At 42.3% G+C, this 22,408-nt stretch overlaps 2 protein-coding genes across 2 annotated transcripts; both read left to right on the forward strand.

Annotated features, from left to right (window-relative positions):
- Window positions 1-8,776: 8,776 nt before the first annotated feature.
- GCK72_015972 (uncharacterized protein) lies at window positions 8,777-15,389 on the forward strand (the record flags this gene model as incomplete). The annotated part of the gene is made up of 7 exons (XM_053731241.1): window positions 8,777-8,896; window positions 9,890-10,146; window positions 13,481-13,560; window positions 13,611-13,876; window positions 13,924-14,164; window positions 14,751-15,016; window positions 15,060-15,389. 7 exons carry the CDS (start codon window positions 8,777-8,779, stop codon window positions 15,387-15,389), a joined length of 1,560 nt encoding a protein of 519 aa, XP_053586013.1.
- Window positions 15,390-16,096: 707 nt separating this feature from the next.
- On the forward strand, window positions 16,097-16,884 carry GCK72_015973 (uncharacterized protein; the record flags this gene model as incomplete). Its single annotated transcript, XM_003091076.2, has 3 exons — window positions 16,097-16,142; window positions 16,195-16,349; window positions 16,399-16,884. The coding sequence occupies 3 exons, from the start codon at window positions 16,097-16,099 to the stop codon at window positions 16,882-16,884; spliced, it is 687 nt and encodes a 228-aa protein (XP_003091124.2).
- Between the last annotated feature and the right edge of the window lie 5,524 nt (window positions 16,885-22,408).

Raw genomic sequence — 22,408 nt, forward strand, 5'->3', positions numbered from 1 at the left:
TTTAAGGATAGCTGCAATGAACGTTCAACGCTTTCAAAAAGAATGAACAAATTTTGAAACAGTAACTTTTTCTGAATTTTTTTTTTTGAAAAGTTGTGTGAATTTCAATGCTACGCATTAATAATATACCCATAGGACATAAAGTTTTAGAATTTAAGTGAAACAGTAGTTTTTAACTTTTTAATTTGTTCCCTTTAGCTGTCTACACTGAAGTTGAATCTCAATATTATTGGAAATTCACTTTCAAAACAAAATAAAATTTTTGAAACAGTAAATCCTAAAGAGTTAATTAATAAGAATAAAAATCTAGAAAAATAACTATCAAGTTCATTAATTAGTCTGATTTCAGAATTTTTACTTGAACACTTTTTTTGAAACAGTACAATTTTCATTTTTTACGTTTTTTGTAGTACAGAAAGATGGCGTACTATAAATATTTAAAATACCAAACACATCAAATTTTGGCGAAACAGTAATTAATATTCCTCAGTATCTGCTCGACACAGCTCTTACAACTGCGCTCCACCGAACTCCCCTTGAAAAATGTCTTTTTCTCTGTGAATCTCTCAATTTCGCACACTATTTTCTTCGGTTTTGGTATAGCGCGGTTAAGGGGCTGATAAAATAACCAGAGAACAACTTCCAGTAAAAATAAATTTCAAAACTAAAATTTTTGAAACAGTAAAAATTACTTCAAATCAGATTTCAATCTATAATATAATGTACACAACAAAAAAAACCTAAGACCCTCCCGTCTCAATGACTGATAAGAAAGACTCAAGTAGTCATGGGTGGTGTACATAGACAAGACAAGGGGTGAGCAAATAAAATGTCATTCTTATAAAAGTTCGACATATTTATATGTATGAGAATACTGATGAGTCATCAGTGAACAAAGCAGAATAATAAAAATATTTTCTTCCTCTATGGAAAATTTTTTTTTACTGTTTCAAAATTTAAAAAAAAAAGAATTATGAGAATAGAAAGTGGATTGCTGAAACTTCCTTATGCACAGTTATTGACCCAATGAAACTGTAATATGCACAAAATTGAATACTGAACGCCTATTTTGCGAAATATTACTGTTCCACTTAATGTTTGATTTTCAGAAAATTTTGAAACAGTGAAAAAAATTACTGTTTTTAAATTTTTTGATAATTATGGAAATGGAAAATGGATTGATCGGTATTTTCCCAATTTTTAATTTCAAATCTATTTAAACAAAGCTGATGGATATATTTGATTTTCAGAAAATCTTGAAACGGGGAAAAAATACTGTTTCAAAAGTTTTTGAGAATTTAAGTTTTCTGTTATTTGGAATATCACACTTGATTTAGATGCACACTCGGAACAATTAGTTTGAATGAAATAACTGAAATTCACTGTTTCAAGTGTTACAGAAATTTTTGAGGTTTCAATTTTCTGGAATACGGGAAGAGATATATTACTTGGTTTTGATTCTGACCTAATTTTTGCAGTTAAAAAAAATTACTGTTTCTGAAATGTTAAGAGAATTATGGAAATGGAAAGTGGATTGATAGGATTGTGATACAACGTGATAAGTTATTGAACCAATGAAACTGTAATATGCATTAAATTTGTTACTGTTTCAGGTAATTTGGAAACTTGTCTTAAATGTTTTACTTATCAATAACAAGTAGTTAGTTTTAATGATTGAAAAAAGAAGAATTCCCAAAAATTACTGTTTCTAAAAATTTTTCTCATAGGTACTGTTGTTATTTCAGTAACTCTAAATATGCATTTTTGAGAAATTTACGTGCGATCTCCGTGCTCAGGAGTCGAAAATATTACTGTTTCACTTAAATTTTTCAGTGATTCAAGGAAGATCAAAGAACTAAACAAATAATTTCACTTGAAGAAATTCAGATAATTTTGAAACAGTGAAAAAACACTGTTTCAAAAATTTATAAATATTTCAGTTTTTTGTTATTTGGAATGCCTTTCGCTACGCACTAGTACATTCGAAATTGAAAAAAGTCTGAAATAAAACAAAAAAATTTACTGTTTCAAGTGTTACACAAGTTTTTCAGGTACCAAGATTTTGGAATGATAAATAGGAATAAAACAAAATTACTGTTTCATAAAAAAATCTGGAGATGTCGTACTCAGTCCCTTCAACGCCAGTTTTTCAAAACAAAAAAAGTTACTGTTTCAAAAAATTTCAAAAATTGAAGCTTCTAGTTTTTGTAATGCCAAAATCCTAGTTGTTGAAAAAAAAATTCTCGAAAAAAAGTACAGTACCCTCCTCCCCCACACTATCAGTGGGGATGGGTGCGTAGCTATCACAGTTATCACAAAAAAGAAGCGGCGATAGGAAAAAGAATTGGACAAATATATGTTCAAGAGGGGCGTCTTACAAGAAAAAGTAAATATTTGAGTAGCGAAAAATTGAAAAATCGTTTTTATGGATAGAAAATTCTGGAAAAATAGTAATTTTTGTTTTGAGTGGCTTAAAAAGGGAGATAATGCTGAAATTGAGGGTTGAAACAGTAAATTTCTAGCTGAAATCAAAAAAAAATCTTAAATTTAGCTTGAAAATGTAAAAAATATTTCCAAAATAGCCTAAACAGTAATTTTCGACATTAAAAGGTTTAAAAAGAGTGAAGGGACTTCAAATGCCTCAAAAAAACTTGAAACAGTAACTAGGAATGTCTGAAACAGTAAATTTCTAGCTGAAATCAAAAAAGAATTCAAATTCAGCTTTAAAACCTAAAAAATAATTCCCAAAATGCCCAAAATCCGTTTCCCTCAAAAAAACCGGAAATTGATAAATGGGCGGGGGGAAAAATGGGGGAAAAAGTGATAACGTCCCCTGAGAGAGAAACGACCACACCGGATAAAAGTTTGACATACTTTTTTCTCCCGTTTTCTGACGCCCTGGTTCTCTTTTTTTTCCTTTTTTTCGTTTTTCTCATGGCCATTTCTAGGGAGTGATGATCAATTAGGTGGAAGGTGAAAGAGGCGGAAATTGAGGAGAGTGACAGAGAAAAAGAGAAAAAAAGGGGTGGTTCATCAGCTGATAAGCTTATGAAACTGAACTTAAAAATACATTAGCTTACTTTAAAAAAAAATTGAAAAAAAGTCACATAAAAGTGTGAAACAGTAAGTTTATCTCAAAAAGGGGCGGAGCTAGAAAGAAATTTTCAACAAAGAGAGACGCAGACAAAGAGAGACGCAGACAACGAGACACTCTAGCTTCTCTGCGTCTCCAACTTCATAGCGCTGTATCTCAATAAGGGGCGGAGCTAGAAAAAAGGTGTCAACTAAGAAAAAGAAAAAATTGTGGATTTTTAGCATAGACGAAATACTGGATATTTAGCTATAGAAATTTAAAAATCGAAATTCTGAAACAGTAAAAAAAAACGAAAAACTACCAAAAAATGGAGTTTCAAAATTTCATCAAACAGTGCAATCGTGAAAAAATTGGAGTATTATAAATTTAGCAAAAAAATGTTGAAACTGTAAAAAATTGTGAATGACCAAATAGAGACAAGACACTGGTTTTTCAGCAATAGAAAATTCAGGTATAGAAATTTTGAAACAGTGAGAAAACCAAAAAATTGAATTTTATAAATGAAACAGTAAATATGTTTACAAATACCAACACAATTCTAGCGAAACTTCATCAAACTTTTGTGAAACAGTAACTTTTTCCAAATTCATTGTCATTCACTCACTGCCAACCAAAACAAGAATGTAGCATAGCATACTGGTATTAGTAACAGCGCGACAGGCTGCTACTACTACTAATAGTACAAAAAAGAGAAAAAGAGATTGGAGACGCAGGAAGAGAGAGAGAGAAAAAAATCGGGCGAAATGTGACAAAAAATGTATAAAACGTTTAGTGGGAAGATAATTAGGCTGAAGAAAATTTTGAAACAGTATAAATTTAGAAAATTGCTTTAAAATGTGCTTTAAAAGACTTCAAACAGTAAACTAACCTAAATTTGCCTAATAATGCCTAAAAGAAGACAAAAAATCTAAAACAATTTTTTATTGAAACAGTAAAAACTTGGAAAATTGCTAAAAATCCGAAAATTGTCTCGAACAGTCTTAAAACACCTTGAATAACCTAAATTCGCCTAAAAATGTGTTAAATTGTTACTGTTTCAAAAAAAATTCAATTTTTTTCGAAACAGTAAAAATGTTGGAAAATTGCTTTAAAATGTGCTTAAAACAGTTTGAAAAAGCTTAAAAACTACCTACTACCTCAAATAACCTAAAAATGGCTAAAAGAGCCAAAAATCCAAAGAAAAAAAATTCCTTTTTTTTACTGTTTCAAAACTATTTTTGAAACTGGTAAAATTTAAAAAATAGCTAAACATCCTAAAATTGTCAGGAACAGTTTAAAACTATTTTAAATAACAAAAATTTGTTTAAAAATGCCTTAATCCAGAAATAATGTTACAAAAACAAATTCAGAATTTATTGAAACAGTAAAAAATTAAAATATTGCCAGAATGCAAATTTTATGTTTTTGCTGTTTCAGAATTATTTTGAAACAGTAAAACTGGCAAAAAGTCCAAAAACTCCTGGAACAATAAATTCCGACACCTCTAACAGTGTGAAAAGAACAGAAATTCATTTGTCCCCCCTTCCCCCAATAGGTGAGGTGAGGTCGTGCCCCCCATTCAAGGAAACGACAAGAAAGAGTGGTAGATCATAAGAGACGCAGACACAAAGGTGTTCTTTAGAGAGGGCGGCGTTAGTTTCAAATGTTATTATTAGCCATTAGAAAGAAATTGGAAAATGAGAGGGGGAGAGACGCAGAATCACTTAGCTTTGACCTATTTTACCCATTTTTTGAAGTTGAAAGGCGTATATCTCAAAAAGGGGCGAAGCTAGAAAAAAGGTGTCAATTAGAAAAATGTAGAAAATTTGATGTAGATCATTTTTGTAGTTGATAACTTTTTGATAGCTAACGTGGTTTTTGAGATACAAACGTTTAAAGATAGCAGGTGAAAAAGTTAGAGAGAGAGAGAGAGAGGCAGAGAAGCTAGAGTGTCTAACTGTCTGCGTCTCTCTTTTCTTTTTTTTGGATGATTTCAACATTGGCATTAAAACGGTATAAATAGATATACGATATGAAAGAATTTGGAAATAGTAAATAAGAAAACGCGCGAATTTGAAAAAAGTTTTGAAAAAAATTTTGAAATTTTTTTTTCACTGTTTCAAAGCATTTTCCAATTTTCAGCAGTTTCAGAGTGACCCTCTCTAAACCAGAATTTTTTCTATAACATAACAAAAGAAGAAAAAGTTGAGAAATGGAAAACAAAAGTGTGTGGTATGACCATACACTAAACTGTTGTATACCCGAAACGAAAGAAAAAGAGTGCGAGGCGAGAGAGTACGGGGAATCGAGAGGGTGGCGAGAGAAAAAGACAAAAAAATCATATTGTTTGTGCTCTTCCGATGGTCTTTTACTTCTTTTTAGGGGGGAAGTGAGAGAGTGAGAGACGCAGAGAGATGGGTGAGTCATGTGTTGGGGAATATGGAAATTTTTGAAACAGTAAAAAATGGTTTTAGGGGTTTGGTCATTTTTAGGCAAACTTTTTAGTGTAGACTGTTCCAAAACAGTTTTGAAACAGTAAAAAAACAAGAAATTCACAATTTTAGGAATTTTAAACATTCTTAGGCAAATTAAGCTAGGTTACGGTACTTTTCAGGCTGACAGGATTGGTTACGAGCTAATTTCAGATTTTTTTTGGCTGTTTCTAACAATTTCAGGATTTTTGCAGTTTTTCCTGTTTTTACTGTTTCAAAAAATGCTCTGTAACTGTAAAAAATTATTTCGAACGTTTCATTCGTACTGTGCTAAGTTTTAGTTAGTTAGGCTAGTTTTCAAGGAATTCTTCAATTTTACTGTTTCAAGATGATTCTGAAACAGTAAAAAACCAAAAAATTTATCAATTTCGCGAGATTTAGCGTTCTCAGACAAATTTAGGTCGGTTGAGCTGCTTTTTATGCTGTTTCTAGCAATTTTCCAAGTTTTTACTGTTTCAAAAATAAATTTGAAACAGTAAAAATGGGTTTTAAAGTAATTCAAAGCAAATATAGGTTAGTTGAGGTAGTTTTCAGGTTGGTTCAAGCGGTTTTAAGCTAGTTTTCTCCTTTTTACAGTTTTACAATAATTTTGAAAGAATTCCCGTTTTTTGAAACAGTAAAAAATTCAATTCACTGGTTTTAGGTCTTACTATGCATTTTCAGGCTAATTTAAATTAGTTCAAACTGTTTTAAGCTAGTTTTTTTACTGTTTCAAAAATTTTCATTCAAAAACTGACTCAAAAACGAAAAAATGTGACACAAAATTGTGGTGTCATCCTACATAAATAGCTCCACTCATCCAACAATTTTTTTTCCGTCTTGTCCTGTACAACACTATAAAATTTCAGCCAATTTCCAGGCATGTCACATTACCAAAAAAGTTTTTTTGGTTATAGAGGAACTAAAACAGAATGCATGAGCACTGTACACAAACTATGGGGAAAATAAGGGAGAGTTTTGAAACAGTAAAAAATTTTAAATTTAAAATTTGCATTGCTGTTTCTAGAGAAGAAAACCGTAGTGACAACTGTTGTCAGTCCCCTGGTCCCCGAATCAGGTCCCTGCCACACTCCAAACTAAAATGTAATTTATATTACTAAATTATTCTAATTTAGTTTATATTTATTACGTATTTTACTTTCATTTAATTATCTCCCTTCTTCCCTGTTCCTTTAACCACATTTCAGGCGGAAGTAATATTCCACTTTATTTAAATCGCCGCCATCGTCGTGTCTGCGTCTCTTCAGTCAAAGGCGCACGCTGTTTCCTCGTCGGGTCTCGCCGCGCCGCACATCCATCAACGACTGTGACCGTAATCGACCGACACCCTCACCTGGCCTAAAGCCATTAATTAAATTAGTCTTGTTTTTAGTTTTGTTCTTCTAACAATTCTCTCTTTTGTTGTTTGTTGTAGAAGTTGTTCGTGAGCCTCGCCGGCGTCTCTCTGGACACCCCTACGCGTTAACAAGCTAGGAATCCCCAGAGCGACTCCTCGAATACCTCGCTTACTCCTTTTTTCTCCCTTTTCATGTAATTTCCGAAAGGAAATAATCGATCAGGTTTTTAATGCAGTCCCTCGCGGGTCATGCTTTTCCCCTGAATAAATCGGTTATTTAATACACGTGTTAACTGTACAGCGGGACACTTCCTTTTACCTCTGAACCACCTAAAACGGAAGTCTATTTTGGGCCCATGTTCCCACCCCACTCGGCACATTACCGGCGGCCTTCTGGAGACAGAAGGGGTGGCCACATTTGGTGCATCTAGACCAGGTTGTATCCGCTCGGGCGGAAAATTTCGAGATTATCGATTTTTCCCCTCGACCGGACGAATCAGTCGGTTTGCCCATTTTTTTGTCCGATAAAATCGATATTTTTCGATTTTAATGTACAGTTTTCACTTGTTTTCCCTCGGAAAATTAACGTGAACGGCGAAAAACTTCTTCGCAAACTTCATTTTCGGGTTTTTCGATGTTTTTCTCCCCGAAATTTTGCTTTCCTTTTTTGAATTTGGCGCCAATTTTGGCCCCACCTTTAAATTTGGAAGCAAGTTCGCTCTAGTGCGAAGCGCTGCGCCGCGTTGCGGCTTTAGGCCTTCCCACTTTTTGCGCGAATTTCCGGGCGTTTTTCATCGTTTTTTCTCGTTTCTCCCTCGCGTTTCGTGATTTTTTCGCGAATTCCCGACGGAATTATTCGAGAAAGGCCTGAAATCGGTCAGATACTCGAGAAATTCGGCAATTTTCGCCAAGATTTCCGCCGATTGGCTGAAAAAACTCTTTTCCCTCGGGAAAATCGAGATTTTTCGGTCTTTCCGCGCATTTCAACGCGAAATCGCCCAATTACCCTCGAATTCACCACCCCTCGTCATGGATTTCGACTCCTCGAGCTGCATCACCGCGATTTTTGCTGAAATTTGGCTGGAATTCGATCGGAACCCCCTCGCGTCGATTTCAACGGATGGTTCGGGCTTCCTTCACCTGTTTGCTGCTTTTTCGTTCCACTTCCCTCGTTTCGACCCGTTATCCCTCATTTTTTCCGGATTTCGAATGTTTCGAAATTTTTCGAAACATTTCGAAAATCCCGAAAAAATCGGACACCGGCGAGAATCGATCAGAAGTTCAATGGATCGCTTGCTGTGGCTTTCTCGTGTTCGGACGCCTCGTTTGCTGATGTTTGGATCAACTTCCCTCGGTTTTTCGCCGGGATTCCCACCCTTTTCCGGATTTCGAAATATTTCGTAATATTTCGAAAATCCCGAACGGTCGGAACACCGGTGGAAATCGATCAGAAGTCTCGCTGATGGTTTCGGATGGCTCCCTCGTGTTGCGAATGCTTCGTTTTCTGTCTGTGAGTTGATTTTTTGTGATATTTTTGCCAGACCCCGAACTCTCTCGCGTAGCGGACACATTTTCGAATGTCTCCAATACCCGAACGAGTCGGGCGAGGCAAAAATTGTTCAAAAAATTCCTTCGGATGTCTACGTCAAGCTTCGCACACATGAGAAGCTGTCATTGGTGTTGGATGGCTCCCTCGTGCTTCGCGTGCTTCAGTCTTCGTCATTTCGTCAACTTCCCTCGTTTTTTCGCCGGCTTCTGAATTCCCCCGCGGTTTCGAAACGTTTTCGAACCTCTTCGAATATCCCGGGCGAATCAGAACGGGTGGAGAGCGATCAGAAGTCTCGTGGATGGATTCTCGTGCATCGCTCACTTCGGATGTCGTCGTTTGGCTCCACTTCCCTCGTGTTTCTCACCGGATCTGGAATTCCTCGCGTCTTCGAAGCATTTTCGAATGTGTTCGAAGCCCCGACCGAGCCAGAAATGGTAGAAATTGAGGTGAAGTATCGTGGATGGTCGTGTTTGATGACGCTCGTGCTGGATTCTTGTGTTTTTTCTCTTGTGTCGCTTCTTCCTTCGGGCAGAAGCAACTTGGCTTCTTTTTTGTTTGTTCTTTAGTGCCTCGTTGGCGAAAGACGCTCTCACTTCTTGCTGTGTTTTAACACGGGCTTGCCCGTTTGCGGAAGTGATAGTTGATTTGGGAATTCTCCGACGCCTCAGGTTTTCTGATGCCGATTGGAGCTCTCGGAATCTCTTCGGAGAAGTCCTTGAGAGCTTCTATTCGGACCGGAGAATCATAGTAGGCGTCCGATCAGTTCTCTTCAATCAGCGTGAGTGTCTTCCTCGCTTACCAGCCGCTTTAGATAATAACAATTAAGAGTCAAGGTCCCTTCATGCCAGCTTGCTGGATCGGAGGGAGCCTCTTTGCGGGTTCATTGTGTCACTTGGAGGTTACATACGTAAGCTTTATTGATTTGTCCCCTCCTCGTCCGAACATTCTCGGGATTCGGATTAATTCGAAGCCCTCGAGAGTTCCGATAGGACCGGCGATCAATAATTCGCTTCCGTATCGATAATCTGCAATCGATGCTTTGGATTCAAGACATTCTCCGGAAGTTTAAAGCAATCAGAAGCTCCTGCGGGGCCGCCGAAAGGTAGCTCCGTGGTTTAGATTTTGAGAGCTTGAGCGGAAGGAGAATGTAAACGAAAACTGGGGGTCCCTGGTTTCGAGCATGGTGTTGATATTCGGCGACTCCTTTGTTGGTTTATCGATCTGCTTGCCCTCTCCGGAGCTCGAGTAGTATCGATTGCCAGTCCTCTGATTGCGCGATCAGCAGTTTTTACTGCATGCGATCCCGTTCGTGAGGCGAAGGATATCCCCGACATCGATATTGTCCTCCAGACCTCGGGTCGGCTGATGCTAGTTTCGGTACTTTTCTATTCTAATCGGAAATCGTTCTGATTTGTTGAATAGTACTGATTCTGTTGCAGAGCAGGCGAGCCCCCTGGTGTGAAGCTTGTGTTGCTTCCGAGTATAGTTTTGATGCTCATGCATACTCGTTAGTGATCGGTATCAGGGATGCCAGGCAAGAGACCGCATACTGCCATGTGTTGGAGTCGCTGTTGGCCTCAGGTGCTCCATCTTTGTATCGATTAGGAACTGTAACCCCAGTGTATCTCCGTCTCCCTTTGGGATTCCGACATACATTTGACTACAGTACCCCTCGACTGTTTGCGACACGGCGCAGGTGCATACCTGTCTCGTACTCCGCCTCCTCGAGTTAACGAGTCTCCATGAGATGTTCATTTAAGGTTCGGCCTAGCTCCTCTCGCCTTATCGTCCTCGGATGATTCGGCAGTCGTTTGAGAGTGAGCGAAGCAAAACCTGCTATATGAGGGGCAACTCAAGGCTCAGAATTTCATAAGTCGTAGTAGATAGCGTAGCGATACGTTTGAGGCGACCTTTTACTGCTAATCTTAGAGCCCGAGCGGGAATAAGCGATATTTCCTAATCGGTTCCTCGAGACACAAGCGGTTCTAGTTGATTGCGATGGCGTTAATGCGAGCCTCGGCGATTTGATCTCCCCCGATTTATTTCGGGTCTTTCGAATCCCCGTCACCTCGCTAACACACCTCTTAAGTCTACTAGTGGTATCCTCGAACCCGTCCCTCGCTTTCAGACTCCCTCTGATAAAGAGTGGATTACAGTCGATCGATTGTTGATCGTCCCCCAGCTCCGTATCAGGATTCTGGAGGGTTAAGACTGATGCCTAAAATCAAAAACTTTGAACGCATGCGTTTCATAGTGAGTAGATTCGAGGGCGATCGAGCAGTCGGTACCCTTTGTTTACTGACCGGATATGGACGATGGGTCAATAATCTTCATTGATTGGTCTTATCTCTTTAACTAAGTGAGTCGCTACTATCGCAGAAAAACTGAGTAATTTCACACGTGTCTTCTGGGAATAGATATATTCTCTTGGGGTGATGAATCCTCGCCTTTGCCCCGCTGTCCGACAGCCGCTTTCTTTAAGCGCCTGGATTTGCCGGTCAGAGCCGAACGAATCTCCTCTACGAGAAATGCTTAGTGCTAGCGAGTCATCCGTTTCGTGATAACGCTGCGCTCTCTTTCCGTTCTTCTATTCTCTCCGTACTAGTATGGATGAGATCGAAGCACCGCGAGGGACCGCACCCGTATCAATTGTAATTCGGAGAGCTAAGCATTAAGTGGGTTCCAGTTCGTTCTGATCTGATCGAATCGGCTGAATTTCGTATCGAGCGGAAGCTCTTTTGAGCATCCTTCCTCGGATACATGCGTTTTGATTTTCAACCGAATCCATCATCGTTAGTTCGAAAACTGACCTATCTACCAGAAGACTTAGTTGAGGTGCTGTATTCGAAAGGCCTCAGCGACCGACATATTCAGTAGTATGTAAATACGAGCTGAAATAGTCAAACCGGTTATTTCGGGTCGTAAGGTCACTCCCCTCGCAGCAGGTCGCAAGACTCGCGCTTGCGGATCGTCCTGAAGACTAATGGAGTAGTCGGCCGTATTGGTTTGAGACGATATCTTTCGTTTACCGATTCTGGCTCAAGTATCTGAGGAGGACACTCCCTATGGAGCATCCTCTGGCCCCCCGGAGCGTATTGATTATGTTTCGGAGAGGATTCTAGTACGAGTCTGGTTGAGAAACGACCATAGGCGATCTGGTGCATTTTTCACTCCGGAACCCTCCCTCGTTTAGTGAAAGACGCTCTCACTTTTTGCTGTGTTTTAACACGGGCTTGCCCGTTTGCGGAAGTGATAGCTGATTGCGGAATTCTCCGTCGCCTCAGATTTTCTGATGCCGATTGGAGCACTCGGAATCTCTTCGGAGAAGTCCTTGAGAGCTCCTATTCGGACCAGAGAATCGATGGCGTCCGATCAATTCTTTTCAATCAGCGTGAGTGTCTCCTCGCTTATCGGGCGAGGATCTTCGGATCGAGGATGCATTCGGATCCTCTGGCCCCCCGGAGCGTGAATTCTATAATTCACTGCTCCACGATGCCATTGACTATGATAGTTTTATAACCAGATCTAGTGCTATCGGATAATTTTTGCTAAGGAAACGTAGATGATGTATGGAACCAGAGTTTCGGCTCCAGATCCTAGATATTCTATCATTCTTAACGCGGAACTCTGAGTATCTTATGAAAGATGAGGAGTACCGAGTGTAGTTCGGGCAAATTAGTATACCTCCCCTCTTCGTGAGCGGAACGTAGAAGGTTTCCCCTAATTGCAACGGAATTCTTGAAGCGTTAATTTCGTTTGAAATCCGCTGTCCCGTTTGGGATTTGGGGTATTCTAGACCGTTTTTCGCAGAGTATTCCTCGTCACGTCGCGTGGCTTTTGTGTCGTTTAGACACAATAGTGACTGAGAATTCTCTTCCGAAATCTGAAGATTGTTTACAATCGTTGTCGAAAATACTTCCAGTCTTGAATTCCACTCGTGAATCACATCTGGATGAGAGAAAGAGCATAAACTAAGTGGTGTACTAGTCTGCGGTGTAGGCGGATAAGAGCGAGCCGCCGGAGTTATGCTAGTAGGACAGTCAGAGGAGATGAGTATCGAAGTTGCTCTGATCCTTTCAGAGCAGTTAGCGTAGCTAGACATCATATTTGGTGCCTTGTGCATCGGATTTGGTGGTTGTATGCAGCGCATTTGATGTTTCATTTCATTAGTTTGGTGCCTCAAATCTACTCCACCCTCGGGTCGATCTAGATTTGTGGTGCGAAACGCCGACTGAAACTCGTATCACTCGCCTCCATCGAATCTTCGATCGAGCAGTTTGGTATGTAGTTTTCCTCGTGTGTGGATGAGAGTGGCTATTTCGAATAGTGATTCGTAATCTACCCTTTCAAGTATAATTCCGGCCGCTCACCCTCGAATCCCTCAGTAGTTATTAGTAGTCGTTTTTGGACTACGGATCCTCTCTGTCATTCAAGTCTTCGTTTCGTTTCTGTGTGATTCGGCGATAGGCTATCTGTGTACTCCTCGGTGCAGCGACTCTTAAGCGGATCGTTAGATTAACGGGCCGGCCGCCTGGCAAGCGGAGGGCCTTATTAGGCTAGCGATACCTCGACTCCACCACGATCTACACGGATAGTCACTCCCCGAGTCATACTTAAACTCGATGAGAATGATAGACGTTTAAGAGAGACCGTATTCCAGCTAATAATTACACTATATCCCAGACAAACTACATCACGGAATCTGTCATGATTCCGAAGCCTCTTGTTGTTAGCTTCCCTAGTATCGGTTCCGATCGATATGAAGTTAGCTTTCGTTGAGCTTTGAGATGGTTTAGTATCGTGTTGCGGCGAAACTTCTCGCGTAGAGCTCTAGTCAGTGATGTCTGAGAAGGTGACTCCTTCAACTGATGTCGTTAACTATCTCTCGTCATCTCGAACCTCGGCGCTTTGCATTTCGCAAGTTTTTTCTTTTCTAGGAATTCGCATTTAGTTTTCTCTTATCTGCCTCCGTGATTTTTCTCGTACTCGTATCTCCCAGAGTCAGTTGAGTCATATTTATTATGCTTCAGCTATCACTCGCGATCTACGATGTCGGGAAAGGGATCTCGTCCGCCTTCGGGCAATAGAAACCCCTCGGAGCCTTCGGAGGGTAAGACTAACCGAACACCTAGAAAGAAATTGCAGATGATGGTGTTTTAGATCAGCTTCTGACGCGTATTGAGTTCGACCTTCTGGTGTCCGGTCAGAATGCATTGATGCATTCGTTTCATTACTTTGCCGACACGCTCCGAAACATGACTCCGAAATTCGATAGAATGTACGAGATGTTCCGCAGCAAGTTCAGCAATGATGTTGACCCGACAGTCTGTAAGCTCGCACCTCCACGCCTCGGTGACCCTTATCATGGAATCACGCAATTCGAGAAGGACCTTCGCAAACAGCGAAAACACTTTTTGGCCTGCACGGTACCATAAGCTGATTTAGATATCCCAGCATCACCAAAATGTTTCAGAGAATCGCAAGATTATTTGAGAAAGTCCTCGGAGACGTTCGCAAGGGACGTTTGGACAGCCACCTCGTGGATCGTTGTATCAGCAAATTTGCGTCTGAACATTGTAGTGAATCCTCGGATTCGTCTGACTCTTCTGACGACTCGGATGCCGGAGAATCTGATTCAGATAACCCGCCGTCTTCGTCCGATGATGAGAAAGATGATTCGGATGACAACGCCTTCGGGAACCTCGAATTCTCAGGTTATCTTGAAGAAATCGATTACTTCCCAGTAGGCCAAGCCAACTGAATCCCCCTTGTTGACTAAATTTCTGTTACTTCCCCTCGTTGTTAGCTCATCTGAATCTCTGTTGACCTCGAATCCAAGTGACTTTCTCTCGCTGGACATTATCTTCTTCACGCGTTCAACGACGTCTACAATCGGCCTAATCACGTCGTCTAATCTCACAGTTTTTGTTTTTGATGTGCTTAATAAGTTTTCAATAAACTCGTTCCTCGAACCAGTCTACGGTCAATTTGTTCCGCATTCAAATTTATCTGGTTTCCACCAGCCCTTATTGTGATTGATATGATGATAATGATAGCCCCATTTAGAATTCCGAGAACAATCGAATGAGTCAATCGAAGCTTCGAATGATAATGAAATCGTAGTGAAGGACGCCCCACCCTCGCTTCAGTCTGGGAACGTCGCCTCTAGAGTCTCTCTTAGACTATAACTAAGTCACCTTTATGCTACCTCGTAATAAATCGTTGACGTTATGTGATCTCTAGCCATTATTCAAGTGAATTGTCGCTATTCAGAGCTATTTTGTCATTGATTAGTTACAGGAAGTGTAAATTTCAGTTGCCTTCAGAATATGACTGGGTCAAACGGTGTGGACTTTGGCTTTCCTGCGATCGGGTTCACCTTGAATTCGATAAAGTCGCACGGAGTTCCGTATCTCTCGGTTCGGGTTGATTATGATCCGCTTAACTTCGATTCCATTACGGAAGACGCAATTAAGTGGTATCAGTGGATCGATGATAAATTCGTGTTCTATCACGAACATCCTCCTCGACCTCCCCCAGAGTGCCCCGCCGAACCACATTCTCACGTGAGAAATTTCCGTTAGACTCACCCATGGTTCTGTATTTTAGGATGGATTTTTCGTGAAGGTCGAATTCGCGACTTGGCATCGGAATTCGGTTCCAGTCCAACATCCGCGTTGCAACTGTGATCCGTGGTACGATGACCCTCTGTACGATCACTCGGATCCGCCAGAGTGTCAAGCCCTCGCATTCGCAGCTGTAATTGCCGATGGACTTCGAGCAGGGAAAAATATGGAGGATATTAAAATCGAGCCGCACCTCTTTGAGCTGCCTTCGACTACTCGTATCCGTACCTATTGGCCCTCGGAACCGACCCGCGCTGAGACTCTGTCCGAGATGTCGACTCTGAGAAGAGCTTTTTCGACCTGGAATCTCTAAGGGCCCGTTTATCGGATTCCCTCGATCGTTCTACTAACTACTTGTACGTTTTTAGCACCATCGATTATTGATTTTAGGAAGAATATAGGCACTTCGTTCAAGAAAGATAACCATGAGGCCAGAAGTACGAAATTTGATAGTTTTTTGAAGTACGCATACTTTTAAAGTAACTTTATACGAGCCAGCAGGCAGCTGACGCACTTCGCGTGTTACCTATTGCGCACTTCCGGTGTAGTCGTTTTTAACATGAGCAAGACTCATTTATACCGGTTGTGTTTCAGGTTCCTCGTTCAAATTATCGTATTTTCTCACCTCGATGCTATGTTTTATTGAATTTTACTCCCCGAAAACTCCGTTGGACCGGAACTCTTTCGTGAAGTAATGAAGAGAAGATGGTAACGCCCCCCGTGATTTCTTTCCGTTGTTATGAAAGTTTTTCAGAAGCAACTGCCGATGCTAAATAGCGTTTCGTCATCGCCGGAACGAATTTCCTCGGAAATTCGTGTAAAGAAGTCACAAATCATTTGATAAATTGTTTTTTGGTGTGATAAAAGTTCCCCCGAAAATGCCCCTTTATGTGTTCATTGATCCCTAGCGTGATTTTTTACGTTCATATCTTTGTTCTGTTCGCTTTACATAACGGGACGTTTTTGCGGCTAATTTTTATTACAGCAAAAGGCCTATTCTGAGTGAATCGTAACGAGCGAATGGACATCAAGCAGAATCCCTCGGATTGGAAAGATGCGGACCCTCGTCAGAGTATCCAAATTGATCAAATTCCAGCGATAAACCTTGATTTTTCCAGTATATCGTTCCCTCGCTGAAATCCCTCGCTCTGCGAAGCCGATTCAGAAAAGTGTCAGTTTCATGGATATCTCGGAACCCAATTTCACTCGCTTTCGAGCTGGAGAGTCATATGGCCCACGTAATTATGAATTCAGACGCCTCGAGGAGTCGACGGTTAGCCAGAAAAGCAGACAATTTTATCTAATGATGCCTCTAGTTTCAGATTTCTACAGCCCCCGCGATGATTGAAGTCGTAGTCCGAGCGTATCAATTCGTGTCACACTCCCGAGTGTGGTCAACGTGGATTCTGGTTGAAGTAGAGTCTCAGCGCGAACATGCTGTTCGGGCTTTCGAGTTGAATGGAGAATTCTTTCTCCATAAGACTCCGGAGGCTCTTGGTGTACGTCCTTTTCGAAGCACGGGTCCTTCAGAACAGTGGGCGGCGCTGCATTCCGCAATCTTTGATTACGTGGATGTTACCGCCCCCCGCCCTCGCTACTCCACTTCAAGATTATCCTCGATGAGACTAATCCGTGAAAACGAATCAGTCTGCGGATGTCTACCCTCGCTATCACATCAGGACTCGAACGGCCTATCGGAATTCTGTAAAACCCGTCAAATCGCCCAAAAAGCGATGTTGCAGCTGCATCACAAGTTACAGTCGAGATCCCTCGATTCGATCTTGTCACTCAAATGGAGCTTCCCGTAACATCGACGAATCGCGACATTTTTCATTGTTTTCTGTCAAAATAAAGCCTAATTTGTTGTGTTCTCGTAATTGCTTGTGATTCAGTAACTCGGTTTTTACCCAGTTCGATATCTGTTTCGTTTACGACTCGGTGAATTAATCATTATTTTTATATTGATTTAGCAACTTACTATGACCACTAGCAAATCGCGTTTTGATATGAAGCCGGTGCTCAATGACGCCATCCTCGATGCCGATCTCCCGCCAATCTCTCAGATTCCCTTGCCGGAAATATCGAAGGCTCGTGAAAATGAGCTCCTCGATGACCCAAAAGGTAATTTGATCGTTGGCATTGAGTGAGAGTGACTAGTTTTCTTTTCTAGAAGCATCGCCTGAACCGTCTGTCTTCGGGATAGGCGCTGAACGCGCAGCGGAAGGAAAAGCACTCGAACAAGAAGAACTTGACTACGGTTAGTGCAATTCAGCTCTCTGAATCGCGGCTAATTGGCTCTATTTTCAGCAGAGTCCTCAGGTCACGAAAGTGACATCGGTGACGATACCTCGAAATTTGCCGGAAATTCACCCTCGAAAGAGGAAACGATCCCGCCAAATCAGCAGGTAATCCAAGGGCCTCTAAACTTTTTTGTTTACCCCGACGGAATACTTGAAAGTCCTATTCCCCTTTTCCAGGAATCGAAGAATAACGACCAGGGCCCTCGCCCAGTGTCCGAATTCGTCGAAAACGGTGAAGAGGAGATGACGGAAATCGAGATCCGAACCAACGAGGCTCTTCTGAATTTGGAAAAGATTCCCTCGATTGACGACAAGCTCAAGAATATCTTGGAATTGGTTCAAACTTTAGTCGATACTTCTGTCACCCCCGATCAGCTCAACAACTTCGTGACAAAGAAGGATCTGGAGAAGTTGGCTTTGAAATCTGACCTCGACCCCCTCGTCAAAAAGGCTGACATCATCGATCGTTTGCCCACCCTCGACGTCTGGACGAATATGATCGAGAACCTCGCTCCGTTTGCTGCTCTCCAGGGATTGTCCAGTAACATGAACAACTTCCTGGTACAGCTCACGTCGATCGCGGAGGACCAACGTCGCATCTCCAAACGCCAGGGCCAAGGAAACGGTCTGGTTCAGAAGCTCATTGACCAGGGCAAGTTCGACCGTGAAGATTTCGAGAAGACCTCGTTGAAGATCACACGCGTGTACAACTCGTTGAGGGATTACATCGCCCGCAAAGTATCCGCCCTCGAGCAAGCCAACGAAGTCAGGTCACTGAAGACTCTGGTAGCGGACATCCGAGAGAAACAGGCCAGCTACAAGCAGATCCTCGATCTTGAAGATCCCGCCGAAGAGCATCGTTCGCAAGCCCTCGGAGAGATATACGCGCTCGAAAGATCCTCGGAACTCGCACAGATTCAAAAGAATACTGAGCATATGGAGCGCAAGCTTCTCGAGAACCGTCGTCTCGTACGTTTGTGTGATTTTAGATCCCTTCTAATTCAGTTTTGTTCAGAACTCGGTGAAATGCTTCTTTTGCCATCAGAACCATGATGCGGCGAAGTGCCAAGTCTATCCGGACCTCCCCTCGAGACGTCAGCAGCTCTTGAATGAGCACCGCTGTCTTATCTGCGGAAAAGCCGGATGTGACGGATCCGAAGCAACCTGCAAGGCCGCCAACCGTGTTTGTCGTAGCTGTTCCGCCTCGCTGCCCATTGAAGAGCGTCAACACCATCAGACTTTGTGCCCTCGTCGATATCAGAAGAAAATTTCTTCTGCCGTCGTCACGGCCTCAGAGAATGATGTTGTTGCTACCTCGACCGCTCCAGTAGCTGATGAGGACTTCAGTAGCAATATGGCCAAATACCTCGATCATACCGGTCCGCAACCTGCAGGTGGCTTCCGCGTCAAACCGGAGCATGTGATCCATGGATCAGGAGATTCTGATGAGGAAGACGAGCCTTCGTTGAAGCGCCCAGCCCTCGCTGCTACCTCCAGCAATGGAAACCGCGACGAGCCAAAGGCAAAGAAACAGAAGCACACTCGTGGCGGAAAGAAGTTCAAATTCGCCAAGAAAGGCAAGAAAGTCGAGAAGTCAGAAACGGCTCCAGTAGTCAAATCGGAGAACTCGATCAAGGAAGAGCACGGAAATGCCAAGAATTGAGATACCGCCCTCGTTATTAACTAATAACCGTTAAAAATTTATTATTTTTTGTTGTGTTTTTACGGGTTCTATCCTAATAAAAACAATGTTGTTGTTAATTTCTCGCGACCTCAATTCCGGCATTTGATATGAGTAAAAACTCATTATTATTTTAATTCTAGCTCATTCCTCGTTATTACTTGCCTCCCTCGTTATCTGACGTCCAAACATGAACTGAATGCCACGAATCAGGGAAGTTCCGGCCAATTCGCAGGGCTCCCCTTCTTCTAAGTTATGGGTAGAAGTAAAACATCATACTCATATCGATTTTCGGATTGTGTGAGGCGAAAAGGAAGTTCATCCGTCTCTATGACCTCGTGTCTGAGTAAAATGATACCTTGTAAGTCAGTCACTAAGTTAAACGCCCTCGGGCTCATTTAGTGCATTTTTGGGCAATTTATTGCACTGTTGGGTAGATAATTAGCAGGCAGCTAACGCCGTAACTCGATTGGACTAGTTCCAGCGCCTCCGGGCATGTGATGACACACCAATTTGTTGCACTTCGGAGCATCTGCGGTGAAATGGACTCACAAATCGGTTACAATCTCCCCGTCTAATTGAATAAGCGTTCAATTGGAAAAACCTAGACCTGTAATCGGAGCGATGACTCTCAGGTGGCTCCTGAGATTAAGCCGAGATTCAGGGTAATCCGGGTCGGTGATCAATACGATCTTAAAAACCGGTCCATTCCCTCGGGATAAATAACTATAATCCGGATCTATGATGCTAACGCTAAGAGAAGGATGAGGATGTAGATGATGATTTGCGATTAGATTAGATACTTCATGTCACTATTCAGTGACCGACGACGAAGTACCTATTATTGGTACATCAGGTGTATTTGGTGCGTCAAATACACAGTGTTCTAATCGATAAGTTAATTCTGTTCGCGAGAAAATTCTATGCCTGCAGCACGATTTCGAGCATCTAGGTCAATTATGAGTCAATCGAGCATGATCCCGATCCCTCCGCTGTGCCAATCGTACCTATCTCTCTCCCTCGGAGATTGAGATTCGTTCGAGCGCCACTGCCGAGCAACCGGCTATCACCTCGAGAACTCGAACTTAAGAACTAATGCACTATACACCTTTCGGGGCTATAACTGCAGAAGTTCGCGAATGCAACAAATTATTGCGCATCGGCTCTAATCCAGTTGAACCAGCTGGTGCAACCGGAGCGTACTGGTACAGATTTTGCAAGAGCGGAATTTGATTACATGCCATTACGTGGATTAATCGCCTCATAGAATAACTAGTCACAAGTGTCCAATTGATCGACAAAAGGGCCTTCGGGACAAGTTCTTTCTACCACGACACCTCGTTCATCCCTACACGTCACGGCTCCGTGACAACTTCGATGATGTCAAGCGACTGAAATTGAAGGGCCTCTTGTACCGAGATTTCATCTCAAATTCGTTCATCAATGTATTTTCTTCCCCCCGTATGGGAAATGGAGTTAATCGTTCATGTTCGGCGGTCTGATGGAATCAGAAGGCCCACCAGCGGAATATCTCGATTATCCCAAGGTGCGCGTTCTGAAACTTGACGATGGCAAAGGTGCCTGTCACCTCCTTGACAAGTGATATCATTTCGTAGTAATCTACAAATGAAACCTCAGTTCTTTCTAATGCTGCTTGATCGAACTGCAGCGTATCGCGAAAATCAAGGACCACGTCTCTCTAAGAGGAGGTTTTCTTCCTTTTAATTCATGCATCGATGAAAATTCAAGTGAATTTACCGTCCATGCGTGGTCATATCCCCTCGAAGATGCATTCACCGGTCGAAAGACCACCGAAAGCTAGTAAACTTTGAGAAATTTATGACACAACGAGATTATGCGTAAATTATTAGTGCGTGTAAACCTCGTAATCCACGTTCGAAAGAACGTGACCTCTCTTACGTGTGCTAATAAACTTGTCCTCGTGGCTGAAACCCACGTGGCTAAAGTAAGATCGGCATTAAGCGGCTCGTAGCGTTCAGTTCGTGTTTTATATCACTTCCAGTACCCTACTCCTCCCTGATCCCGCCTTATTTTGGTTCGACGAAATGTTTATCGGTGCTAATCTGTAAATTCCAGAGATGGACGACTCTCAACCGTTACCACAATGCCCCTCGCAGCAATTAGCGACGGCACTGGTCGTGTCAAGCAACATCTTGAACCAACCGGATGAGCTCTGCTCGTACGCTGAACGCGTCCCTCTGATCCGTGACGATGACCTCGCAGATTTGACAGATCCCATGTCTCGTGGAAACCTCTTGTGGTACATGAGAACCGGACACCTGCCACACCCTTCAAACTTCATTCGTGAAGTGACGAAGCGTGAGCCTTATATGGCTAATAATAGGCAACTCTTGGATTGGATACGCTCCATGATCAGAGGAACCTATTCGAAGACTCGTCCGGTTCCAGGCAACCGTTACGCGACGAACAGATGCTCCGCGTGCGGATCCTCGTGTATGGGCACTGCCCTCGAGGATCATAGCGAAAATGATTGTGGATTCGTTCGCTACCTTTCCAACGAGGAGAAACTGGAGTTCGCCGTAGCCAATGGCTATGCGTTCTGTGGTTACTGCAACTCTCGATCGGCCTCGCACACTAAGTGTGACATGCCCAGAAATTGTCGCAAGTGCCACAAGCAGGGTCACCAGCACTATCACGGTGTTTGTAACCTCGAGCTCACTCCACTTCAATTCCAAGAAAAGGTCCGAACAATCAGAATCAAACGTGGAAAACGCATCCGTTGGTTAGTCGAGAATGGGTACCTCGCGTTCCCGTTGCCTAACGATTATGTCCCCTCCGCTGTGCTTAATGGGATTCGTGGAAAGCACATTCGTGGTGTCGGACCACTTACTAGTCCTGCAGCGGACGAGTTTGGAGTTATTCCGGAGTATACATACCGATGGATGCCTTATCGCGGTCTCATGAACAGAGAACTGGAGCATCTCGATTTACTGGGCCCGGTCTACCTCGACGATGAGCAATGTGATTGGTTCATATTGCTCGAGGAAAGAGCACGAGAAGTCTATAAGACTAACCGCCGCTCTGGCAAGATCCCACTGATCGTGAAGCTTACATGTTATCTGCCGGATCCCGTGTTTCCAGACGATATTCATGCCCTCGGAAAGATTCAAGTGAGAACGGATGACAGTCCCCCATCTCAGGAAATACAGTCTCTTGATTTCAGAATCAAGGAGCACGTGTAGTCGAGCTTCCGAACAACGGCGAACGTAGTATCCCCCGCGCTCATGAAGTAAGACAGTCGTGAAAATGACCCATTGACTGAGTATTGTTACAGGAATTGAAGCCATTGGCCTCTACCTCGACGGCAAG

This window comes from Caenorhabditis remanei, chromosome IV (assembly GCF_010183535.1).
Source record: "Caenorhabditis remanei strain PX506 chromosome IV, whole genome shotgun sequence".
Taxonomy (NCBI): Eukaryota; Metazoa; Nematoda; class Chromadorea; order Rhabditida; family Rhabditidae; genus Caenorhabditis; species Caenorhabditis remanei.